General features: G+C 44.7%; 1 protein-coding gene across 5 annotated transcripts in view; it reads right to left on the bottom strand.

Annotated features, from left to right (window-relative positions):
- The window catches only part of Zbtb16 (zinc finger and BTB domain containing 16), a 179,642-nt gene that overhangs the window by 83,641 nt on the left and 70,571 nt on the right, over positions 1-25,430 (bottom strand). For all 5 annotated transcript variants that reach the window (XM_010629434.1, XM_010629438.2, XM_010629435.3 and 2 more), the window contains exon 3: positions 8,729-8,826. In XM_010629434.1, the coding sequence (XP_010627736.1) occupies positions 8,729-8,826 (98 nt within the window). The remainder of the gene's footprint in view (positions 1-8,728; positions 8,827-25,430) is intronic.

The following is a 25,430-nucleotide window of genomic DNA, read 5'->3' as shown; positions in this document are numbered from 1 at the left end:
AATCCTTTTCTTAAGGAAAGCCCCCAAAACTGTGGAACTATCAGGCCCCAAATCCAGATCTGCTCTAGTAAAATAAACACTTTAATTACAGGCTATTCATTTATTCAACCAGTATCCAAAGCCTTTGGTGTGTCAGGTACTTTGTCAGGCCTTGTGTATACCAGAGCAAACAAATGGCAAGGTATCCAGTGAATTCTGCACTCATGTGTACAGTAGAGAACTACACAAGCACAGTACCTGCAGTTGAGTACAAAGTCAAATACAGGTCTTGCAAAACCCAACTCTGCTCATCTACCTGCCCATCCTCAGATTAACTTAAATATCCAGAGGTCCAGGAAAAGCAGGAGCCATGCCAAAGTAGTTCCATTCTGATCCCTGCAAGGCAGAGAACCAGAGCATATGAGGTTTTAGGTGCCAGAAGCACTAACTCAGAAGTCCTCACCAGGCCTCTGGGCCAGAGTGACATTTTGAAGTTCCCAACTCTGACCACTGCCCAATTTCCAAACTAATAAACTCTGAGGAGGGACAGAGAAAGAAAAGAGATGGGAAGGACATAGAGACACAGAGAAAGAGACAGAGGCAAACAGAGAGCCAGACAGAAGAAGACATTGAGCCCCTGATGGAGACAAAGACAGATGAAGACATAGGCAAGAAGATAGAAAATACACAGAAGTGTCAAGCAATGGCTGAGGCTGACACAGACACAAGGACAGTGACAAAGAGTTAAAGTAAGATGAAAGGAGATTGGGGGAAAATGGAAGGAGCGAACAGCAAAACTGAAAAATAAGCACCTGCCACACGGAAACCTCAGGGGAGAGAGATCTGTGAGTAAAAGTGCAGTGGTGAGAAAGGCAGGAGAGGCAGGGCCCACCGCCTCTGCACAGCCCTGGACTTCATGCGCAGAAAGCTAGGGAGGGCAGACTGGGGGAAGAAAGCAACGAAGGCCCCAATCCCCAGGATCACCTCTTCAGGGGTGCGCATCTGGGAAACCAAAGGAAGGGGAAAAGTCTCTGGAAATGAGGACATGGTTTGGGAGTTGATCCCATGAAACATCCCTATCTTGCACCCCCATTATCCTGCCACCCTCAGATAAAAACCAAGAGTCAGCAGAGCAGCCTAAAGCCTAGGCAGGAGGAAGGAGCAGGCAGAGAAAAGAAGAGAATATGAGAATAAACAGCAGACAGACAGATGTCCCAGCATCCACCCCTCTAGGGCACCATTCATTTCCTAATAAGAACGTCATCATCTGGCTGTGCAAAATCATGCAGTGGTATGAAAGGGGGTGTGTGTGGGAGAAACCACACTATTTGGGGAGAGAGTGAGAGAGAAAGAAGGAGAGAGAGAGAGGGAGGGAGGGAGGGAGAGAGAGAGAGCGAGAGAAGGGAGGATATGAATAAGGTTATTACATAATTTCCACTTTCTTTCCTCCACCCTCAAAGTAATGTTCTATCTGACAGGCTCCTCTCTGAGGGGGGAAAAATGACAAATCCAATCCAAAATTCAACAGCCTGTGTTCTGTTCAGAGAGCACACAGTGTACTGTACAGCCCATAAAACTCCAAACAGCCTCCAGACACTGCCGCAATCGTCCTCCATCAAAACACTTTGTCTTGCATACAAAAATAAGATACAGCGCTGAACGGAATACAAAATCAGCCCATTACAGTACAGAGAGACTGCTACTTAGCAACGAGGGGGCTCTAAAGCCTCGATGCTCTACAGGAAGCAAAATCTGTCGAGCCTGTTGGGCAAATGATAAACATTAGCAGTATTAAAAAACACAAAAGCCATGTAAATGGATAGACATAATGTGGAAACGAATTTATAGAATGAATTGAGATGGGGGCTTGCAGGGTGGGGAGAGAAGCTGGGTGGGATCCAGAGAAGTAGGTGGGATGAACTCTCCAGCCCCTGCTCAGCACTGTATGGAGGCAGAGACATGTGCCTGGGGGGTATGCGAACCCCCTCTGTACAGGGCTGTAGTTGAATGGGGTGGGAGAGAGGTGGTGCGAACTCTGTTTCATGCCATGACCTGCAATGAACTTTCCGAACTTTCTCTGTTCAGTTGGCCTGATGGGAAGTCTCCAGGGCTGCAGGAAGGGGCATGCACACCCAGTTGTACTGAGGTGCACAGATGTGGGGATCTGTCTGCCCTGGGGCCAGCATCGTACCCTGCACCACTGCTAACCTGACATTTGCTGTAAACAAATCCCTGGTGAAAAGAAAAGAAAAGGAAAGAAAAAGAACAAGAAAAAGAAAAAGACAAGACACCTCACCTTGAAAACAAAACCAAAAACCCACCATTTGGGTTGGAAAATCAGTATATTTCATCAGGTAAGGGGGAAAAATACTCTGGCTGTGAATCAGCAGCAGGGTTGGGATCCCAGCCAAAACAGGAGCTAAAAAGCAAAACCATATTCTTCTGCTCTTGAGGCAGAAAAGCAAGCAGGGGCAGGGGGCGGGGAGGGGGCAGTGAGCAAGGGGGAGAGTAGAAGGGGACAGGAAAGAAATGTATTTTTCATCAGCCAGTGTATAATTTATAAACACCATTAAACAGTTTTTGTTTTCTTTCTCCTCTCTCCCGTGTAGGGGCTTGGACCGCAGTCAAGCCTGCATTAATTTCTGCTTTGGGTACAGTGTGTTCTTGGAGGCGCATCTGCAAGCGATCATAAACTCTCTGGAATGCTGGCAGAACATCCAGACCTGCCGGCAGGCCAGTGACGACACCACTCTGGGAAAAAGTTCGGGAAGCAGGCCAAATTCAGGGGGGAGGGGGCAGAGAGAGACACAAGGAGAAAGTGTGTTCAAGAGAGAGCCAGGGAAAGTGGCTCCCCTTCACTTCTGCTTCTCTGTACCCCCACTGCCCTGCAGGCCAAAGGGAGGGCTGCCAGCCTCCAAGCCATCCCCACTGACCTCCACTCACTCAACCTGCACCCTCATCAGCAGTTCCCACTTCTGTTGAGGGGGCTAAGGGGTCTGGGGGAGCTGCTCCCTGGAAATCTCTGGCTTTTACCCTGGTGGCAAAAAGCTAACCAGAAGGGAAAGTTGGCATTCACTGGTGAGGCAGAGAGTAAATGGACTGGCTAAGGGCTTGCATGTGCCTAGACAGCTCTAATCTCTTAGTCTGAGCAGATTCCTAACCCACGAGGAGAGATGACAGGGAGAAGGCAGCTGCAAGGTGAGAGGCTGCTGGTCCTGAGAAGCCATCTTTGGGCGCCTTTCAAATTGTTGGTGTAGGGACCACCTCCTGTCCACTCCTTAAAGTACAGGAAATTTACCAGCTACCTGGCCTCTCTTCCTTCTCTGGCTTTAAAAAGAAGAATCCTGAAATCTAAAGTCATGTGTTCAAAAAAAGAAAGAAATGAAGGAAGGAGGGAGGGAGGAACAAGCCATATCAATCTAGAGATCTCTGCCATCTTATAATATTTTCTTCCATCCATGCAAGGCAAGGGAAGGCATAAGAGACTCAGTTTAGTTTCCAGCCCCAACCTCTCCAGCACTCTTCCTTCTGGAGGGCGGGTACAGGTCTCAGATGAGTGCCCTAGCCTCCCAATGTACCTGCTGGAATCAGAAAACTTACCATCCAAAGCTCCATGGCTCTGACTCTGGGGAGGAATCTGGTCTCTGGGGAAGTGATTCAGTAGGTATGGCTTATAACACCCAGGCAAAGGCAAGGGCAAGCCAGGAGGTGTGGGTGCCCCTAAAGAAGGGCTGCTTGCTCTCCCAAGTACAGGAGGGACAGGCCTCTTGACATTGCAGCCATACCCAGCAGGAACTGCCAGTCTTGATTTTTCCTGAAGTCTCAAATATCCTCTAATGCAGCCCAGTCTACATCACAAAGTCCAACATCCCCTTCTAGTCTAGAGGGGAAATTCAACAATCAAACTGGTCTCTCCTATTAAAGAGGGCAGGGCTGCTGTAGTGACATTCTTTGCTGTTAAATGCACATACCTGACACATTATTAGGTCTTTTAAAAATATCTACTGGCTCCAAAAATGACTAGCACTCCCAAAATGGGGCCAGGGCACATACACACCCAAGCCTCTCACTGTAAGCAGCCAATGTGCCCACTTATAATCCACCAGTGTGTTAGGCCAGGATGTGAGAAATACCACCTAATGGGAAACCTGACGATGGCCAACCTCAGAAGGAACTGAAGTCACTGACTGATTCTGTGGTCTCTGAGACCTCTCGGCACCAGGAATCACTTCCTACATTAGAACAAGGACAGGCAGAGTCAGGAAGTGCACCAGTACTTCAGAACCTGGTTGTGACCAGAGATAAAGCAGCAGGGGTCAAGGAAGAGGCAGGCAAGGTCGAAGGGGGGACGTTCCTCTGCTCCCTGCCGCAATCCTACACCCAAACTTCACCTTCCTGCCAGGCCAGCTTCGCAAAGTCTCTGGAGGGAGGCTGTGCATGGCCTTCTTTCCTAGTGCTCAAACCTTTTTTGAGCCACCTCTGAGAATGCAGGGTCTGGCCAGATCATCTCATTAGTTAATGAGTTAGGTTACTGTTGGTTTAATTTAAACTTATTGTTATCATCAGGTATATCTCATAAACACTTGATTAGTTAACGCATTCAAATAGAGATAAAAACTTCAATTAAACTGAACATTCACTACTACCATTTAGGGTCTTAAAAAAATAAAACTAGAAAAAAAGTAAGAGAGAAGAGAAAGCAGAGCCTCTCAGAAGGGCCTCCTACAGGGCAAACTTCTAATTAAACAAATTGTCAATTTCAGCACAATGAAAACTGATTTAGGAGAGTAAATTTAGTATTCTAGTCACTGAAAATAAGACCTTGCCTTGTCGATCTCCTACAGGCTGATTTCGCCTGATAGGGAAATGAGGAGTAGAGGAAGAAGACAAGGATAGAAATGGGAAAAGATGCAGAGGAAAAGACAAGCTGCAGCCTTTTCGTCCCTTCATAAATAAAGTCTCCACAGAAAGCAGCGGGCCTCTTTTCCAGCACTGAGAAACTCTTTTCTTTGCCTCCTCCTTCACCCCACCCCTACCAGATTAGAAAAAAAAAATTAATCGTGTATGATGAAAAACTTGGCTCAGCACTCACTGTACATACTGTACCCACAAGCCTGGCTAGCAGCCAGGCCTGGCCAGGTGCCAGGACTACAATAACAAACACAGGCAGCAAGAGCCAAGAGGGGGTGGGGCCGCCAAGCACACGAGCTAGGACGGAGCCCTCAGCCTGCAGAGAAGAAGGGAACAGCAGGAATGCGCCTGCGCCAGGGCAGCAGAGACCCTTAGGGAGCAACCAGGACCCCTGCTCAGACCCTGGGCTTGCTTCTCTGTAGCTGGTTTTATTTAAAGATGAAAAGAAAAAGGTGCTCCCAGGCCTGGGGCACTACTGTTCTTCCAGGCTCTGGGCTGCTACTCCAACGCTTGGTGATCCTCTGTAAAATGGGTGTGTGGGTGATCATTAGGATACATTCTCACTGTCAGCCGCGCCCCCGCCCCCCCTCCACACCCCATGAAGCCTTCATAAAAGAGCACTTAAAGAGCAACCCTCTTGTCATCTAACTAGGCACATCTTCTAAACCAACAGGGTGTTATCAGGCATCTTGGGACTGAAATCGTCTGGGAAACCTGGCACCACCAACTCAAGCTCACACCCCCCAACAAGCCTATGTCTTTGCAGGCTCCTGCCTGGAAGGCAGTCACTGTTCAACCAGGAGCGACCATCTCAGGAAGGTGTCTGGCCTCACTAGTGCTTTGTGCTATTTGCTCTGCAAATCATCCCACAATAGTGGTGAGAGGTACACAGAGCAAAATAAAGAAGATATAACATAGGGGCTAGAAGTCTCACACAGGGGCCATGTGCCAGAGTGAAGTAATGCACTGCCTTGACTCAGTATACCTGCACCATCACCAAAGCCTCCTTCCCAGGGCACTGCCAAGTGCTGGTCAAAGGGACAGATCACTTATGCAGGCAGCCCTCAGTGGCACAGGGCCTAACTCCCAAAAGCCTCTGTGACATCCAGATGACACCGCAGGACCTGGAAGGGGATCTCAGGAAGGACTGGAATATATATCCCCAAAGATCTAACAGTCCAGAGGGGTTTGCAAAGTCACTGTACTGTCTGAACTGGGGCCACCAAAACCCATCTGAAGTACAAAATTAGCTCCTTTCCTTTCTGCCACAGCCACCAATACACCACTGATGGATTTCACAGCAGCAGAGAGATAGTAGCTAACCCACATTGGTTCCTGCTGCAGGAGTTACTTATAATATGGGCCTAAGCCACAAGCAGTTCCTGTTGCAGAGACTGGAGTCCCCTTGAGTTGTTCATCTGCCTCCCAGGCTGCACTCGTCCATTTAACAAATATTTGTTGATTCCAGTAATGTGCCAGGCAATGTGCTAGACATAATCAAGACCCATCCAATGCCAAATTAGCTTTTCTTACAGAATGAAGGGAAAATCTCAAGAGCCCATGACATGTCAGACATTGTGACGACAACAAAAATGTGAGGCTTACAACTGCTCTGAGATAGGGCAAAGGGTTAGATACTCTCACTTTACAGAAGAGGATGCTCAGGCTCAGAGAGCCTAAGCTCTTATCGTCAGAGGTACGTGCCAAAATCCCTTCTGCCATCTTACCTAGTCTACCAAACAGGAAAGCTAAGGAAATCCATTAATAAACATAACACAAAGAAGAAAGCTATTGGCTCCAAGATATATGGGCACTTAAAAGGCACAGTTGCTTCTGGCTGAAGATGACAGTGAGTTGAGAAGGGACCTTCAAAAATCTTGAAAGAGGAGAGAAGGGTCCTCCCAAAGGGACAGGATGGAGTGAACAGAGCCACCAGGTGCAGAAAGTAAGGCACACATGAAGCAACTCAACAACTTAACAAGATGAATCCACTGGACTCAAGGAAACAGTGGCCAAAAAAAAGGATGCTCACTGGGGCGGAGTTTCAGATAGGACAAAGAGCTAACAATAGGCTGAAAGGTATTTGTGCCCCTACTGAAGTGTTCAAAACCACACAGGAGTGTCTGGGGCAGAAAGCAAAAGAAACAGAAGACCACTCAAACTAGGCGTGGTAGCACAAGTGTGTAATCTCAGCACTAGGAAGGCTGAGGTAGGAGGATCACTGTGTGTTTCAGGACAGCCTGAAAGAAAAAATTAAAGGAAGGACTCACACTTTGCTCTCAAGGATTATGAAGAGACAGCCAAGCTGGTTGGCACACAGTTCGTGAAACCACACAATGAACTCTAAGCAATCACCCCAAGCTGAAGGGAAGTGAGAAGATACAAGGTGCACATCACTAACAGAAGTGCAGACAACAAGCAACTGCTGAACACAGAATGCCTGGACTCTGGGCTTGGCTGAAGTCACACGAGTAGGGCAGGACGAGCAGTGCTCAATGGAGCAGGGTGAGGGGTCCAGAGGAAGGAGGAAGGGAACAGATATGGGAGAGAATGGAACTGCAGAGATAGACAGCTGCCTGGGTTTAGCTGAATCCCTGGAACCTGACAAGGAAAGAATGGAAAGCCAGAAGGAGTCTGAGCACTTTAGTAGGGGCCATGAAGGCCAGAGAGAGAGGTGGCATCCAACAGTGCACAAATGCCTACAGCAAGGGACTACAGCAAGGCAGGGGCAAGCAAAGCTACTCACAGCGCTTACATGGTGGTACACACAAAGGGCATCAGGAAGAACAGAATGTAGACAGACAGCCAGGCAGGAAGCCTCTGGGATTAGGTGACAGGGACTTACCCCAGGGTGAGTTTCAGAAGTAGGAGAAAGGTGCAAGCAGAAGCCACCAATAGCTGTTATGCACCAGATCCTTTTAACATATATCCTCTCATCTAGTCCTCAAAACAAAAAACTGTAGGAGTTAGCAATTCCTATACCCTTCAGATGTAGAAACTGGGCCTCACAAGAGGAAGCTGACTACTGTCACACAGTTAGCATCTGTCAAAAGCAGGATCCATCCAAGCCCAAAGCCCATGCTCATTTCATAAACATTGGACTGGAGGGCCAGTTGCTTGAAGCAATATGGAGAAAGAAGAAGTAGATATTGGCTCGTGTGAGAAGGAGCAAGACCAAACAGGAAGATAGCCCATTCCTCTCTCTGAAAACATGACACTGAGGTAGAAAGCCAAGATTATTAGAGGGAAAAGAGTGATCTCTTGGCTAAGAAATCTTGAAGCATCTACACAGGCAAGTGACTCCTCAGGCTTCAAGCCACACAGCATCAGACCTGCAGGCTCCTTCCGCATACAAGGAACACTTGAGCTGCTGAATATCAGCGGCTTCTCCCCATTCCATGAGCAAAATTGCCAGCAGTCACAGAGTCAACCCCACTAGAATTGGATAAAATTAACTTGTAAAAGACAGCACGCTGTAACTAGCTTTGTGTTCCAACCTTTCTATATCTATTTAATTAAAGGCTCCACTATAATGTGAACCCAATAGTCAGATTCATTAGACAGTGAGAACTAATTCCACAACTGTTTTGCTAATGAAACTGCAGTCTACTTTGGAAGGTAGATCACATAGGACATGGGTGCCAGCAATGCCCTGGGAACCCCCGGGGAGCATGAAGATTGGTATTGTCCAATGGGCATACACTGTCAAGATGGCTTTTCTGCTCAGCATTCAAGGAAAAATGTGGACCAAGGCTCTGGCTGGCAGTGGTTAGAGGTGAAGGTGGGCAAGAGGTAGTTGCCTGTGCCCAAATGGGCCACTTAAGGCATCCTCGCCTACCTGAATGAGCCAGTAAGTGCATTCTCAGTCGCAAACTATCCAGGAACCGCTTTCCGCACAGCTCACACCCGTACGTCTTCATCCCACTGTGCAGCTTCCTGTAGGGGAAAGGAAAAGACAGGTTGCTGCTGCTCTGGATGGATGGAAGGTAGGCCCACCCCTACCTGGGGCTTGGTAGCCATCCCTCTGGTAGATGACAGGAGGAAAACGGTAGAGGATATGGCACTGATGGACACTCATCCCTGAATGCTCCAACAACTCCCGTGGCCCCCTCTGCCCGTGGACTGCTGCCAATGAAGCAGCCATCCCTCATCCTGTCCAGGGGCAGAAGAATGGGGCTCTTCCTACAGCTTTATTCATTGGCACATTAGACCAAGGGAAAAATTCAGATCTGACTGCAGAGAGAGGAAGGAAGCAACACTGAAGAAAGACAGACATAATGCTCACTGTCATACTACCACAGATCCTAAGAGAAGGCACCCTGGCCTCTGATTACCTAGGAGCAGCATTGCCCTCACTGTGCTGTGACTGCATGTGCCCGGGTCCCCCACCATGCACTATAAGCAGGAGGGCTGCACCTGTGTCCTTCCTCCTCTCCAGGAATCACTACGCTTTAATGACTGGCACAGAGGCTCCAAATAAGTTTAGGAAGGAACTGATATCTTTATGGACACAAGATGCTTCTATTTGGGGGCACCCAGATAGTCTTGGAATGACAGTGGCTCTTTGAATATATTATTTCCTTAAGGCCTAGCTTTGGAAGTGTCTTCCTTCTATCTGTGCCTTATCCAGACAGAAAGATTTCAAGAAATCGGGTCTATCATTCTGATACACAAAGCGGTGGTAGCCGTTTTCAGCTGTCCAAAGTACTTCTACACACATTATCTCATTTTGCCATCAGGATGATTCTGTGAGTTGGTCTGGGCCATGTTATCACTCCTGGGGAGACAGAAGGCCTAACAACAATTGGGCACAGGCCCAGCCTGCAATAGTCCTCCAGTCCTGACTCCCACGTGGGTTTCTTTCCTGGTAAGATACAAAGAATGGGGCAGGCCAGAAAGTAGGGAGTTAAGCGCTGGACATAGGCTGTGACTTTCTCCCTACTCACAGTCCTGTTCTGATCAGGCCCTTACTGTCCTTGCCAGATCCCAGATCTAGCCTCTACCTCTGCCCTAGTCTCTGGGCATCCCTGCCATTTCCCTAAAGGAACAGGGTAGGGAGAGGTAGGATCTGTGGGTGGTACACAGGCAGAAGAATACACAGGTCTGAGAGCCAACAACCTACGGCAATCAGAACATTGATATGCTAAGACCAGAGTAAAAGGCTGGAGAGCTAATACGGATATTAGATAAAACTGCAGATGTGCAGATGAGGTTCATGTACTTGAACTGGCAGTGCTCAGACAGTGACAATGAAACTGAGCCACCCACCACTACCAAATTCCAAAGCCCAGAATGAAGACCTAACCCTGTGTCGAAACTATGCAGAACCTGGGTGAGCCTCCTTAGCACCACGGCCTACGGGCCATCAAGGCATGAGGACAGCATACAATGCAATGTGTGCAGTATTCTGATAAAGATCATGCACAGTTCCCTTCGCAGAACTCTTTCTCAATTACATTGTTTTGTTTAATCACTTTCCCTTTACTCCTTTGCCAAAGACAAATGTGATTTCTCAATCACACACACACACACACACACACACACACACACAACCACGACACTGTCAGGTACCCCATGCCCCATGTTATTTTACTCTCAGGCACAGCTAATACATCTAAACAGAGAAATATTAACAGTACAAAACATTTTAAATGAACATTCTTAACTCGAAACATCATTTTACTGGGACATGTCCTAAGTGTGTGGAATAAAGTATGCTTTTAAATGTGTACCCAGGTATGGGTGGAGCACATGTACGAGAGCACACACACACAGACACATGCTAGTGGAGCATTCCCATCTCTGGGGATGATGGACGTTTGCTTTGCTAAAATGAGTTCCTCAGAGCAGCAAAGGTTCTGTTCATGGGGAGTTACATGGGAGAAGTCTTTGCACACAGTCATGGTGAAGCTAGCAATGAATCTTTCTCTTCACTGATGATCTGCTTGTCTCAGAGGGATACCCACCTCTGAGAGGTGGCTGTCAGGAAGAACAGCAGAACAGATGCTCATTTGGATTTGTTTTCCAAAAGGATTCTGAAGTGACAAGTCTTCAAACTCTGGGAACCACCACTAGTCTATACTTCCCTCTTGGGCTCCCCTCTCTTCTCCCTGAGGGTCCCCAATCAAACCCCTCACCTGATGAACACTCTTTGAGTAACGCCATTGCCTTTTCTCAAGATGTGAATGGATCTGCCTGGCAATTGCATGGGATGGCTTAATGTGGAAGGTGATACCTGCCCTGCTCAGAGGTAGCAGGGCACAGGGAAGAATGCCTAGCAAGCAGCTAGATTCATCCTGATTCAACTACTAATTTGTTAAGACTGAAGGCAAGAATGCTATCATAGTTGCCCCACTTTTTCTTACTGGTGAAGGAATGTGGATATATCTAAAACTTTGGCTAGAGACAGAATTGTATTATTCTAAAAACTTCCCCCTAACATTTTACCTATCCTTCAAGGACATCCTTTTGGGGGTTATTCTCCCTAAGCCATGTCCAACTTGTCACTTGCCCTCTGTCAACTCATGCAGTCAGGTAGAATAGCCCAAGCAAAGCTCAAAACCTAACTCAGCAATCTATGCATTTTAAAAACTTTTAATCCAGATGATCTGAGTTTCCTCCTTTATTCACTGGTATTTATCTTTCAGCTTTCAGTTTTCCAGAACTCACCGTGAACCTTTCCTTGGAACCATTCTGTAGCCATGCCTTCCCTAGTCTGCAGAAACATGGCGGTCCTATCTTTTCCAGCCCTTGGGTAAGGACACTGCCCTACACCTGACCACTAAGTGACCCTCACAGGTTACCACAGGCAAGTATGGCATCCCTATGTGTCCACACAAACAAGATCAAAGGTCCTACCCTGCTGGCAGGGAAACCCAGGCAAAGCACACAAAGTTCAGAACAGAAAAAGGGAACAACCCCACAGGCCTGCCTGGGAGTTCAATAGCACCCAGAACAGGTCTGTTCATACCTTTATTATTCATGTAACAAGGAAAAGAGTGTGGAGAAATGGAGGCTTCTCCTGGTTCATAGAAAAAGGAAATGGCAAAGAAGAAATGAATGCATTCAATGGACTTGGCTACTGCCAGACTCTAAGACACAGACCTCAAAAGAACCGGTGAGGAAATAGAACTCCAGCTTGTTTCTGGAGCAAAGGTACAAATTTATATGAACTCACAGTCATCACTCTTCAGGCCACAACTTCCCACAGCCACTGCCATCACATCAAATGCAATATTTCGATCAAAATGGAAATTCTATCCATCTCCTTTCTCTTTATCACATTTACTGTATCGTCCTGTCTTTGGTCCTGTCTTTTCAACCATCTAACTGTTCACAGATATCTGAAATCATCAGACTCTTCCACAGAAAGAGGGAAAGAGGACAGCTAGGGATATTTCCATTTTTCTGTACACCACCCTGCATGAGATGGTATTCTCACACCATTCTCTGAAAAGAAGCCACATTACTGACCACCATTTTGACAGTAACCTGCTTCTAGCACAGCCCAAACATCTCCATCCCTTACCCAGGAGAAGATCACCTCCTTCAGATAGTTAAGGCCCTTGTTATTTATTCTCAGGAAGTGAGATCAAATTATCTCCCATCCATAGTGGTGACTCATCTCAAAGAATACCTAGCCCACTAGATAAACTCAGTAACAGATTTTCACTTGCATCCAAAAAGACAAATTAAAAAATTAACCCCTAACATTTCCATCTGTATTTTCAAGAAAGCTGAATCATTACGAAAATTAGAGCTAAGCAAATCTGTATCCTTTAACAAGTAATGTAAGAAAAGGACTCAAGTCTTCTCATCAAGTCTTAACTCTCACCAGAAAAATCAAGTTAAGAAGATACAAGCTCATTATGTGGACCATTTTCTGTGACTCTGAAATTCCACAAAAATTCTGTCCAGTGTAGACTACAAACTCCACTATGACAGACGTCATGTGGATATTCCCTTTCCTTCATAAGACCTAAATGTAAAGAGACTGCTCAATGCTGCTGAAGAACCCCCTCTAGGTATGAAGGGGTCCACGGCAGTCCTCTGCTCATCCTAACGATATTCCAAATGCAACAGCTTCATGGATAGCCTCCACTCCAGAACCAGATCCTACTTTGTAGCTTGTGGCTTTCCATATAAGAAAGGCCAAGAGCCTGTTCACAGCAGCATAAACTTGAGCTTTAGCCTAACCTCTTTCCCTTAGAAGCTTCATCAACCTAGCCCACCTGGGGCAGCCACAACAGTATGAGTGGCAGCAAGGAGAGACCCACAGCATGTTCCGGCCTCCCTACTTTCCATCTCCAGAGACAGATGGTCATAACAGCTGCTCCCTGAGGGGCACCCTCTATGGGCACTCTCTGCTAGAAAAGCTCAGCCCACTTCCATCCCACACAGCTAAAGACCAAGGAGATGAGGCTAGAAGGGCTAAATGTATCACAGGTGCCAGGAGGAAAAGGCCAACAGCACCGGCTGGCAGAAAGAGAGGGCCTCAAGCCCCAGGACTGCTAATGCCACATTTCTTCTCAAGTTCCTCTGCCTGGAGACAAATGGCAAAGTTGGAGCAGACCAACAGGCAGAAAGGTTTAGAGAAAGAATTAATTCCAATAGCCCAAGAGCTGTACTCCCTCACTTTTCTACTGGGAAGCTGAAATTGCCTGACTTGTGAGTTCATTTCTGCTGGACAGAACAGCGCTAGGAACTAGGACCTCCAATTGGGGAAAGCAAGTGGGAGGGAACTCCAGAGCTGGACTGTGAATAATGTTTTCCTTGTTCTCAGCTTAACTGATCCATCCCGTAAACCAAGTCAGACCAGGCCAATGTGGCCCCAAAGGGCCTTCCAACTATTCTTGCTGCCCTTTAGGCCGGTCCAGACATCTTCCCAGTGCTTAAGGTTTCTGCCATCTTGTTCTATGACCATCAGTTTGACCTACTCAATGCTTCTAAAGGGTACCCAGAACACAGAGGGAGGACAAGGGAGAGTCTTTGAGACCCAAACCAAGGTCCAAATGACTGCTCTCTCAAAATCTTGCTGCCCACAGAAGAAGCAATACTATCCAAAATCCTCTACTTACTCTGAGAACTCAGCCACTGTGCCTCCCTGAGCTCAGCACTGGGCTTCTCTGGAGCAGTGCATGGCCAACTGGCAATGACACGCTGCCGTGTCTACCCCCCATGTGGGGATGCACAGAGCTCTGCCAGTGCCCTCCGTCTCAAATTCAACTGACCAGCTCAGTGATAAAACTGCACCCTGGCTGTATTTACCTTACCAGGTAGAAACTGAATTGAGGTAGGAATGAGCTTACGTGTTTCAGATATGGGCTTAATCGTCTTTTATATCCTTAGATTTAAAAAGTCACACTTTAAATGTCCACTTATTTTTAGTTCAAATGACAAGCAGGAGGTCAAATAGCCAATGGCATTCTGTGCTCTTATTTTAAGAGAAAGGGATGAATGAAAAGTTATTAGGCTATCAGGGATCGCCTCTCCAAAACAACTTCCAGAGTGAGCACAGGGTGTTTCCACATTCAGTTCAATCTCCTGCACTTCCGACATGCCTTGCTGTGGGAAAGGAACACTTCCAGAAACTAAAAGAGCCGGTTCAACGAGAGGACTCCACCCTAAACCACAGGGCATAAGGCACACTCAGGGAATGTTCCCTACCTTCTAAGGGTGACGTTAGGTCTTCCCAAAGAATGTCCCTTAATGTCACCAACAGTGTCATATTCCAGGCTGGGTTGGCCATTAGTCACACTCCGTGTCATTCTCCTTCCATATGTGATTCGAGACTAAGCCACTTAAATTCCTCAGAACTATAAGCCCTGGAAGACTGGAACTGTGTCTTTACCTCTGCCTTCACTGTTCTCAGAACAGACACATAAAGTCAGAGCAGAGAGAGGAGGACCATTCCTGGTGAAGTTACATCCAACCACTGAGATAAAACAACAGCAGACCACTGAAACTCCAGGAAGAGAGAGAAGGGACAGTTCTAATCAACTGTAGAAAGGGTCACTTTAATTTTCTCAAGACATAAGGGAAATTATCATTTTGCCCACTTTTTTTTAAATGTTGAGATTAGACAGACATTTGACAAGCTGTGAATGCTTAGCTGGTATTACCACAAATTACCCTTCTAGCAAGAGAGTTCATTGCTCTCTGACTAGTCAATATTAATAAACATTACTGAATGCTTTTACAACACAATTTATTTTTTAATACAGCTCTTTATGTATGCCATAAAGTAAACATACCAATAAAAGACAAAGATTTCAAAGAACAGATTTCAAAAACAACAAAGAACTAACTGAATGCTAGTTAACACCTTCTATGCTGCAGGTTTGGGGAGGCTTGGGGATCCAGACCAGTAGAATTTATAGAAATTGGCCCATTTTTGGTTATTTGGAGACTTTTAAAGGAAAGGACAAAGTCTGCCAATGCTTTCTTAAGAACCATCCAAATTAGAAGTATGATATGTTGATAAGCATGGTGCCACACATCTATAATCCTAGCTACTCAAGAGGATGAAACAGAAGGATCCCAAGATTGAGACCAACCTGGAGACCCAAGCAATATTCCACATCAAAATAAAAAGTAAAAAGGTCCTGGGGTATAGCTCAGTGCTCCCTGGGTTGAATCCTTGGTACTGCAAAAATAAATTAATTTAAAACACACACATAACTTTTTACACTAAATTTCACTTTACACCTTTGCAACAATCCAAGAGTTGAGCTACTTGATCTCCTAGGTATTTCCAATCCATTTTACAAAACTGAAAGGTGGTGGGACTGACAAAGGTCTGTGCTGGCTGGAATTTGTCTGCTGCATGGAGGATCCACACCACGTCTATCCTCAGTTTTCATCACTAAGTACAAAACATACTAGGGGTTCCATGCATCTTGTTGCATGAGTAAACAAAAAAAAGGAAATTATCAATAGAAAAATAGAGAGGTGCAAAACTCCCACCCTTTTACACACACACACACTGCACTGCAATGCAGGAACAGTTGTCTCTATTGTCCAAAAGAGAAGCCCTCCACAGGGTTCTTAGAAAGAATGCCACATATTCTGCCTTGGCCTGGGACCAAGGCCAATCTGGAGCTCACAGAAGAGTGGAAAGCACAGTCCTGAGCCTTAAAAATATGAGAAAGGACAATGGCATTCCCTGTAGCCATAACCACACCAAGTACAGTACCTTCCGATAAGGCTGCCTCCCGTTGTTAAAATAGGATGTCAGAAACGACAAAGGGCATGCTAATCTCCCCACAGCAACTGCTCAGGGAAGGATCTTCACGGCCGTGAGCACCAGGAGGCCTGGGCTTTTGGCTGTTATGTAACCAGTCCTTTGTTTTAAAGTACTGAGTTCTCCCTAAGTCATTTATTTGAAATATCTCCATCAACAAATTTCACCAAGAACAAAAGTTTTTCATTTGGGCACTGGGCTATGGGATGATCTTATCACACACAATCTCATACAGTCTCTTTCAACAAGGTCTTAGTGTGCTTATCTGTGAAGTTCCTGCTAGCCAAATATGATTGAAATGTTCTATTTATGCTCACTGGATTAAGGAGATGTCGCAAAACTGCACAAAACCTGGCAGATGTAAGCAAGGTATTACAGCCTGGGCAGTTAAGATCTGAAGGGAAGGGATCAATAGGCACTTTTGTAGTTTTCTTTCTTTTTGCTTTTAAGAAAACAGAAAAGTTGTGCTTTCTGAAAAAGGAAGAGGAAAAATAGTAAAATGCCTCAAGATTTATAGCTTCTCTAGGCTTTTTCCAAAACCAAAACAGGGCACCATGATGCATGCTTGATGATGTCAGCCTGAGGGAAACAAATACATCCAAAATATTCCCTCTAGATCCTAGCAGACCCTATAAGGGAATCAAACTATGGTTACAAATGAATGAGGGTTTTTTTTCCCTTTCCATACAAGGCTTTTAACCAGCACAAATAGCCAATTTCTGGGGAAACAGCTTTCAAAAAGCTATAGACTTTTCTGTTATCTCTCTGTTTTTCCCGGGCATGTGGAGGAAATATCTTTGTCTCCTGGTTATTAAAGTTCATTTCTATATGTTTCAACTTCATCCAAGAAGCCACAATGCCACTTTCAAATCCCAAGGACCAGCTATGGAAACTCAGAGGTTGTTGAGAATAACTGAGGTCTATTAAAGGCCTAAGAACATTCTTTTGGAGTTAAACCATTCTGAAAACCTTTTAAATGTATATTGCCTCGTTCTTTCTGCTTTAGTATGCTGAAAATTAAATTACTTTTCTATGAGGATTCTGAGCTTAAGAGTCATCACTCTAAACATCAATGGTGAACACGAACAAAGAGTTGGGCAGATTACCTGTATGGACACCAAATCACACTATGAAAATCAGTATCATTTTAATGAATAAGAGGAACAAATCTCAAAGTGATATTTTTTTCTTTATTGGTTCATTTTTCCCTCTAGAAAAATGAGAAAAATAAACCTAGTCAACTGAGGTTGTACAATAACAAAGTTAGTACATTATATGTTATGTCTGACTTTGAAAGAGCTTGCAGAAGATCACCTCAATGCCCCTACAGCTGGGATAGATGCAGTCTTCATTTTGTAGATGGAGAACTTTCCCTGTAAGCAGATGAATGTCTCCAGGCTTTTGAGTAAGGGATCTGCCTTCATAGTCACCTATAGGCAGAGACAGCACACACCCTGGCCATCATGTCCTCTCTAGGCCTCTGGGTCCTTCTCCCTGCAGAAGGGCAGGAAAACCCTCAGCTAGGAAGGAGATAAGAGAACATGCCTAGGATTCACCCAACCTAATCAGATAGAAGCAAGAACAGAGAAGCCTCCAAGAAAAAAGGTAACCCAACTGATAGCAGCCAAAATCTACAAGCAGGCTGGGGAGACTTTGGACCTCCTACAGGGAAGGCACACTGATTTGTTCCCTACCACTATCTAACCTGTACCTGTGAAGCACTTCCTAGGTACCACCCTCTAGGCAAGTCAGACTGTACTTGCATCACCTGGGTAGGTTCTATATCAACACTATTTTCCTTACTGGACTTCAGTGATTTCCTTCATAGCAATTAACACAATTTGCAGTTACACACTGAGTTTTTTTTATTATTCTTTATCTTAACTATATTATCAGGTGCATTGTGGCAGAAGCCATGCAGTGTATCCTCAAAATCTGGAAGAGTTACCTAGGACACAGTAAGCATTCAAGATATTATTCTAAATAATGATGTTATTAAAATATTATCTACATGCCTTAAAATTTACCTTTGTCATGTATACCAATGAAAGTTTTTTTAGTACACTCACAGAATTGTGAAACTTCCTGAATGAATATTTTAACACCCTAAAAAGAAACTCTGTACCCATTAGTATTCATTCTTTATTCCCCTCAACCCCCGGCTCTGGCAATCACCAATCTATCTTCCTCTACAGACTTGCCTATTTTGAGCACTTCTTATAAATGGAACCACACAATACTTGCCCTTTAGGATCTGGCTTCTTCCATGTGGCATGTATCAGTATTTCATTCTTTCTTATTGTAAAATAATATGCCATTGCATGGATATACTATACACTATCAATTCATTAGTGGATAGACTTTGGTTACTTCAGCTTTTTGGCTATTATGAAAATGCTGTGAATATTTGTGTACACATTTTCTGTGGACATGTGTTTTCATTTCTCTTTGGTACATACCTGGGAGTGGAATTGCTGGGTCATGTGGTAACTCTATGTTTAACCTATTCAGGAACGGCCAGACTGTTTTCCAAAACAGCTGCCCCATTTTACATTCCCATAAGCAATGCCTGAGGTTTTCAATTTCTCAATACATTTTTAGACTAAATGAATGAAAGTTCCCTCTACTGCAAAATCCCCTGAGAAGGGGCCACAGTGCCGAGGCTCCCTTGGTAAACTGGTTTCTTCATCTGCAGACAGGACAGGCCACACTTAACATTTAACAGAAACCCCAAAGAAGGCTATTTATATTGAGTTTATCTGAGAGAGAAAAATCAACTGAAAAAGAGATGAAAAGGAAAGAAAATACCAGATAGCTTGAAGTGGGTACTACTTTCACATATGTGATTTCAATATTTACCCTTCCATCCCATGTCCAGACTCAATAATTTAACAATGCATACTCCTTAAACAGACTTAGTTGAAACACATGAGAAGGATCCCAACTCAAGCACAGTTGATTTTGATTTGGTCAGCAATGAGGAAAGCATGATTTGACAGCCCTGCTGTCTCTGCCGGGAAGTTTGAAAATGTAGACATTTCTCTTTTAATAAACGAGTTCCATTCTTACAACGTGGTAATTAAATGAATTGATCACTAAATGAGGAACTGGATGTACTATGTACACTATAATATTCTAAACAAAGAAATGGACAAAGCAAACTCCAACTTGATGACTTGGCTTTTATTTACATAACTCTTACACACAGTACTGTAATGTATAACAGAACATTAAACTACAGACAGTTCTGTACATCTTCTTTATAGCACTTCAGTGTCTTTTTTTGCACAGTACACCTTGTTTATACAGTACTATAATTTTCACTGACTGTACTCTACAGTTCTGTACTGTCGTTTTATGTTCTGTTATACATTGCATTACTGCATGTAAGAGTTATGTAAATAAAAGCCAAGTCATCAAGTTGGAGTTTCCTTTGTCTGTTTCTTTGTTCTAGACACTGTAATGAACATCCGATATACAATTCCTTATTTAGTGACCAATTCATTTAACAACCGAGTCATAGGAATTGAACTCGGTTGTTGAACAAGGAATGTCTGTAATACTTAAAGCAAAAACACATAGAGCTAGAAGTGTGACACTCAGTGGAGAGCACATGCCTAGCAAAGGCAAGATCCTGGGTTCAATTCCCAGCACCATTAAAAAAAAAAATCTCAAAAATATGCAAACAAAAATACTAGTGGCAAACTCTCGTAGATACACACCCAGAACCAGAAGCTGCCAAGGGACTGGCAAGGCTTGGCTTTTCTGCCAGAGCCTGCTTAAGTGGTCAGGTTGTCCTAAAACAGGTAGCACACAGTACCTCTGTTCAGGGTCCCCCAAACTTGTTGCCCGTTTTCTCTCTTTGTAAAAGAACGCAGCTGTATCCCTTTCTGCACAATCTCGTTGCAAAGAACAAACAAACAAAGGCTGGGACTGAGCAAGGCCCTTTGCAAGCTGCAGGTAATTAAAACAGCCTGTAAATGCCCCAGCAGAAAGCACTTCAAAGAGACAGTAATTCCAGCAATGGCCAGTCAAGACTGTGTGGTGTAAAAATTATGAGTTTTCCCAACGGGGAGCTTTGTGTGAAAAGGACAGGGAATGGTGGCAAAGGGAGAGTGAGTCACACAGAGGAAGTTTGCAATTGGTGTCCATGCCTAGTGTGTGCAGGGCATGTATGTGTGGGGGCACACGTGCAGGCCAGAGAATAGGAATTGTGTGCATGTGTATGTGAAAGCACACATTTATCAATGCTGAGACAGCCTAAGCGTGTGGACATGGAGATAAAAGGAAAAATAAAATAAAAGCAACAAATACACATCCTCTTCCCCGCTGGGCCTCGTTTTCATGGGGAGAATCACCAGGCAGCTTGCATGCTCCTCTGGCTCCTCCCTTGCAAGGCTGCTGAGTGCACAGGCAATGCATAATCCGACAGCTCTGGGCCTGATGAACAGGAGCAGCAGAGCCAAACAGTGGATCCCTGAATCTGCCGGCACTTTCAGTCTCACAACATGACACATAATAGCCAGCAACGTGCTGTAAGCTTTATCTTGAAGCAGAAGATGAAGAAAAGAGATTCTTAACCTTGATGCTGATTGCACTCATTAAGTTCGTCCTAGCTACCTGCTTCGGTGTCCTGTGTTTAATAATGCAGTGACAGTGGCTGGGGACCCCACTTTTTATAACACAGCACAGAAAGTCCAGGTACATCAGCACTCACCTGACCACACTATCACATGTCATTCAATCATTCATTCATTCATTGGTACCAGGGACTGAACTTGGGACCTTGTCCTTGGCAAGGCAGGTGGCCATATATTTAGATTTTTTTTTTTCCTCATTGAGTTTACTGGTACATTTTAGGTATACAGTACAGTTAACAATCATTATTGGGATCTTGTACCTTTACATGACAGGTCTTGGTTCTTATTTTCTTCCCCTTGTCTCTGCCCTCCCTTCACTCCCTCCTCCCCTCCCCATTTACAAACATTTTATTTCCATTTTTTCATTTTCTATTTTTTTTCTTTCCCTTATTACCTTTACCCCTACCCTTCCCACTTTCCCTACACCTTTAGCCATTTTCTTCCTATTTCACTTTGTCAATTATCTCATTAGGATCTTATGTACTATTATAGTTTATTCACACCAGAGAAACTATTCGGTATTCACACATGTGTGACTTATTTATTTCACTTAGGAGTATATCCTCAATATGTATCCATTTTCTTATGAATGAATTTAACCTACAATGTGGGAAAAAATTTTTACCAGCTGCTCCTCAGACAAAGGACTCTTATCTAAAATATATAAAGAAATCAAAACAATCAGCCCCCCCAAATATAAGGACCTGATTCAAAAATGGGCATCTGAAATGAACAGACATTTCTCAGACAATGAAGTAAAAGCAGCAAGTAAATATATGAAAAAATGTTAACATCACTGGTCATTCAAGAGATGCGGATGAAAACAATACTGAGATTCCACCTCACCCCACAAAGAATGGCTGTTATCAAGAAATCATTCAGTAACAAATGTTGGCGGGGTTGTGCCTTCTCCATTGTTGGTGGGAGTGCAGACTGGTGCAACAACCACTATGGAAATCAATATGGAGATACCTCAAGAGCTGGGACTAGAGGTTCCATTTGACCAAGGCATCCCTCTGCTGGATATCTTTCCAAAAGAACTAAAAGAATCATATCACAATGATATATGCGTACCCATGTTTATAGCGGCACAGTTTGTAACAGCTAAAACTTGGAAACAGCCCATTTGCCCATCAGTTGGAAACTGGATAAAGAAGATGTGGTTTTTCTATAAAATTGAATACTACTCAGCCATAAAGTATTTAGATTTTTTAAAAGCAAAAGTAGGTTTATCACTACCACTTCTTTTCTGTGTTTTCTTTTGTTTTTCTAGCAGGGACCTGAAATCCTCAATGGGACATCTCACTAGGCAGGAGGGCCAATATTCCCAGGAAGCTTTCCCCAGGCCCTCCCTGCAAAAAGATGATCTTCCACCTCAACCCATTTTTGCACTGCAGCCCCTCTGCTTGCTTCTCTGTCCAACTAGCCACAGAGCTTTGCCCCATTTATCCCTGCATCCACAAACCCAGCAAAGGGCACAGCACTAGTGGGTGCTCAAGAAATGGGTGTGGAGAGATGGCTGAGTGATGGGTGTGTCTTGGCCTTACTGTTTATAATAAATCGGTGAGAACCTGCATGGGGTACAGGACCTAGCAGTTTCTCATGATGTCATCTGGCCCATAGGAGCCTCCAAGCTTGGGGAGGGGAGGTAGGAACTACCACATGCTCACCAAGGCAGCGAAGAAACCAACTCTGGCTGGTGGCTTTATTTGCCCATAAACAAAATATTTCTCTGCCTCCCTACAGTCCTACTCACTAACTCCTCCGTGACACTGCTGGCTTTAAGCCCACACATAAAAATGCTCTTTACTATTTTTATTTAATGAGCTTTCACTTTTCTTTCCCCCTTCTTTGTAAATGAGAAAGGAAAACCCACCTCCTAATAGGAATTGGGGAGAGGGAGCAAAGTAGAATCTCTTTTAAATGGGCCATAACTTTGTGAAAAGCTTTCTCTTCCACACCCCTCCCCACAAACTGCCCCTTCCCCATGCCCCATGTCTCTCCATACCCCCACATCCTTCCTTCTCACCCTTCAAAACAAGATGCATGTATTTTGGACATTTGATTACTTTTAAGTATATATTTTTCCCTCAAATAGACTGAATACAATGGTTAGGAAATGTGACAGAAAACTATTCTGAGCCATTTATTGCCTTAATACCCACCTTTGTCCAACAGGCAGTTTTGACAACAGCGATAAATTCCAAATTTATGTCAACAGAGCATATGTTGAACACCTCATTTCTGAGCTAAAGCGGCATGCTGCCCTATAAATCACCGTTCTGTTTGAAATGAAAGTAGATTACAGGCCTGTGTTATTGAGCAGTTAGAGCTATAGTCATATAAATCAGAACTTTTAACTCTAGGCAATCCGTTGTGCAATTAACTAAAGGGTACTTTGTCATTTCAAGGCTTGTGCACAGGCTTGGCAGGGCACAGAGCTACTGGGGAGGGGGTGGGAAGGAAAAGTTTGCAGAAACAGGAGGGTTGTGGACTGCAGTGTCTACCACACCCCACCATGTCTCACTGCTGGCCACCACCCCACAAGACCCCACCGAGGCTGGATGCTGGCAGACACCCTCACACCAGCATCTGCCAAAAAGACAGCATCATGCTGAGCATTTGTCACCAAGTCACCTCCATGAGCCCAAGTGCCCTTTCATTCATTCATTAAGCATTCCTGGGCACGAGCAGTATGTGTAACATTGTTGGGTGCTAAGATGGTGCCAGAGAACTGGGGGGTTTAGTTACGTGATGGAACCCAGCCAGTATGGACAAGGCGCTACTTAAATGCCCAGCACTGCCCAAAAATGAGTCAAGAGACACAGAGGTGGTAAGAGTAATACATTCAACAACATTGAGAAGATGCTGACAACGAAGAAGAATTAGAAGAACATTTGTCCAAAACATACTTGTGCACGTACTAGATGTGCCAGGTCCTGCTGTGTGTATTTTCACACTTCTCATTCCGCCCCACTAACAGTCCTATAAGGTAGGGATTATTTTTTATTTGTTTTGTTGAGAAAAAACGTGAAGCACAAGCAAGTAAACAACCTCCGCAGTCATGTAGTTAGTAAGTAGCAGAGCCTGATACAATTAGCACAGCAAATAATCCCAGTATTCTAGGAGGCTGAGGCAGGAAGACTGCAAGTTTGAATCCAGTGTGGGGAACTTAATGACTTAGCAAGACCCTGTCTTAAAAATAAAAAATAAGAAAGGGCTGGAGATGTAGCAAGTGTGGAGGCCCTAGATGCAATCCCTAGCACAAAAAACAAAAACAAAAACAAAACCCCCTCAGACTCTGATGCCAGCCTGTTTGCAAATTCCAGGTCTACAATATGCTGGCTCTAAGACTGGGATTCTCTGAGTCTCCGTTTTCCACTCAAGTAATAATAGTGTTATTCCAGGGGATAGATAAACGAGACTGGGCATGTAAAACAACTTAGCGTGGTGCTGAGAACACACCACATTAGCCACTGTAAGGCTGGAAGAGGAAAAGATAGACCCTTGTACCATGGGCCAGTCTATAACCTACCTAGACAAAGAGACAGAATGCAAAAAAGAGACAAAGTAGAAAGATGCAGTGATGTGCCAATATGTCAACCATTATCTAAGTATGTAAAAAAATGATACGGCTGTGCAGAAAAAGAACAGAAAAACAGTAAGTGTGGAGGCCAGAGATGGCCCAAGGACATGGTAAAATTAAGCTGGTCTCTTAGAGGCTGTGTAAGCTCTTAAGGGCTCTATCCACACACGTCAGGGAGTATTAAAAATAGAAAATCCCTGGATAAGAGTTCCATGTGATAAAGGTTTCACGTGAGCCAAGAATCAGGAACAAGCAAGTCGTGCTTGACTAGCATTTGAGAGATGGCCTGGATCATGCAAAAGGGGCACGTGGAGAAGTGGGTGTGGGAGGCTTACAGAGGGGCCAGAGTGGGCCAGAATGTACAAGGTCCCAAGAAAGAGGCCGAGGACTTCAATCTCAGTGCTGCAGTCTTTGCTCCACAATCCTCAGAATAATGGAGTAGCTGGGAGTGGGAAGCTTGATAGAGCAAGGACATGGGGGGGATATGAATGTGAAGATGAGGGCATTTCCAAAGACAGCAGTGAGGTGAGCCTTCCAGAACAGAACGAACACAGCACCACTGCCACACAACTGCAGAATGCTTCCCTTTAAGGGCGATGTTGAACCACGCTGTCTATCTCTACTTGCTTAGTGCAAGTGACAGCTCCGTGGAGTAGAGTTAGAGTGACAGGAAATTCAGAAGAGCTGCTGCTTCTGTTTGCCGCCTCTGTTCAATTAAAGACACCATTCTACTCATCAGAATGCAGATGGAAGCAAAAATGTGCAGGGGAGGAGCCACCCTGCATTGCTTCTTTCTCTTTGTAACCCCGAACTGGTCACCAACTCAATATGGCTGGGAGGCAAGAATATTTAGGTGGTCCTTCTCTCCCATGAGCCTAGACAAATCTAGAATCAATCAGGCATCTATTTGGCATAGTAAGAGTTACAATAAGAAAATAAAAAAAAATACACAAAATAATAAGCTGTACTAACTCACATGCTCCAGTATCACATCATGGCTACAAGCACAATTCTTAGAGTGAGAGAGAACCAAAAATCTGGAGGCCTCCACTAGAGGTGGGCTGAAGAATGG

The sequence above is a fragment of the Fukomys damarensis genome, unplaced genomic scaffold (genome assembly GCF_012274545.1).
Source record: "Fukomys damarensis isolate Sample0158 unplaced genomic scaffold, DMR_v1.0_HiC HiC_scaffold_16, whole genome shotgun sequence".
Classification (NCBI taxonomy): Eukaryota; Metazoa; Chordata; class Mammalia; order Rodentia; family Bathyergidae; genus Fukomys; species Fukomys damarensis.
This window is presented reverse-complemented; position numbering and strand designations above follow the sequence as displayed.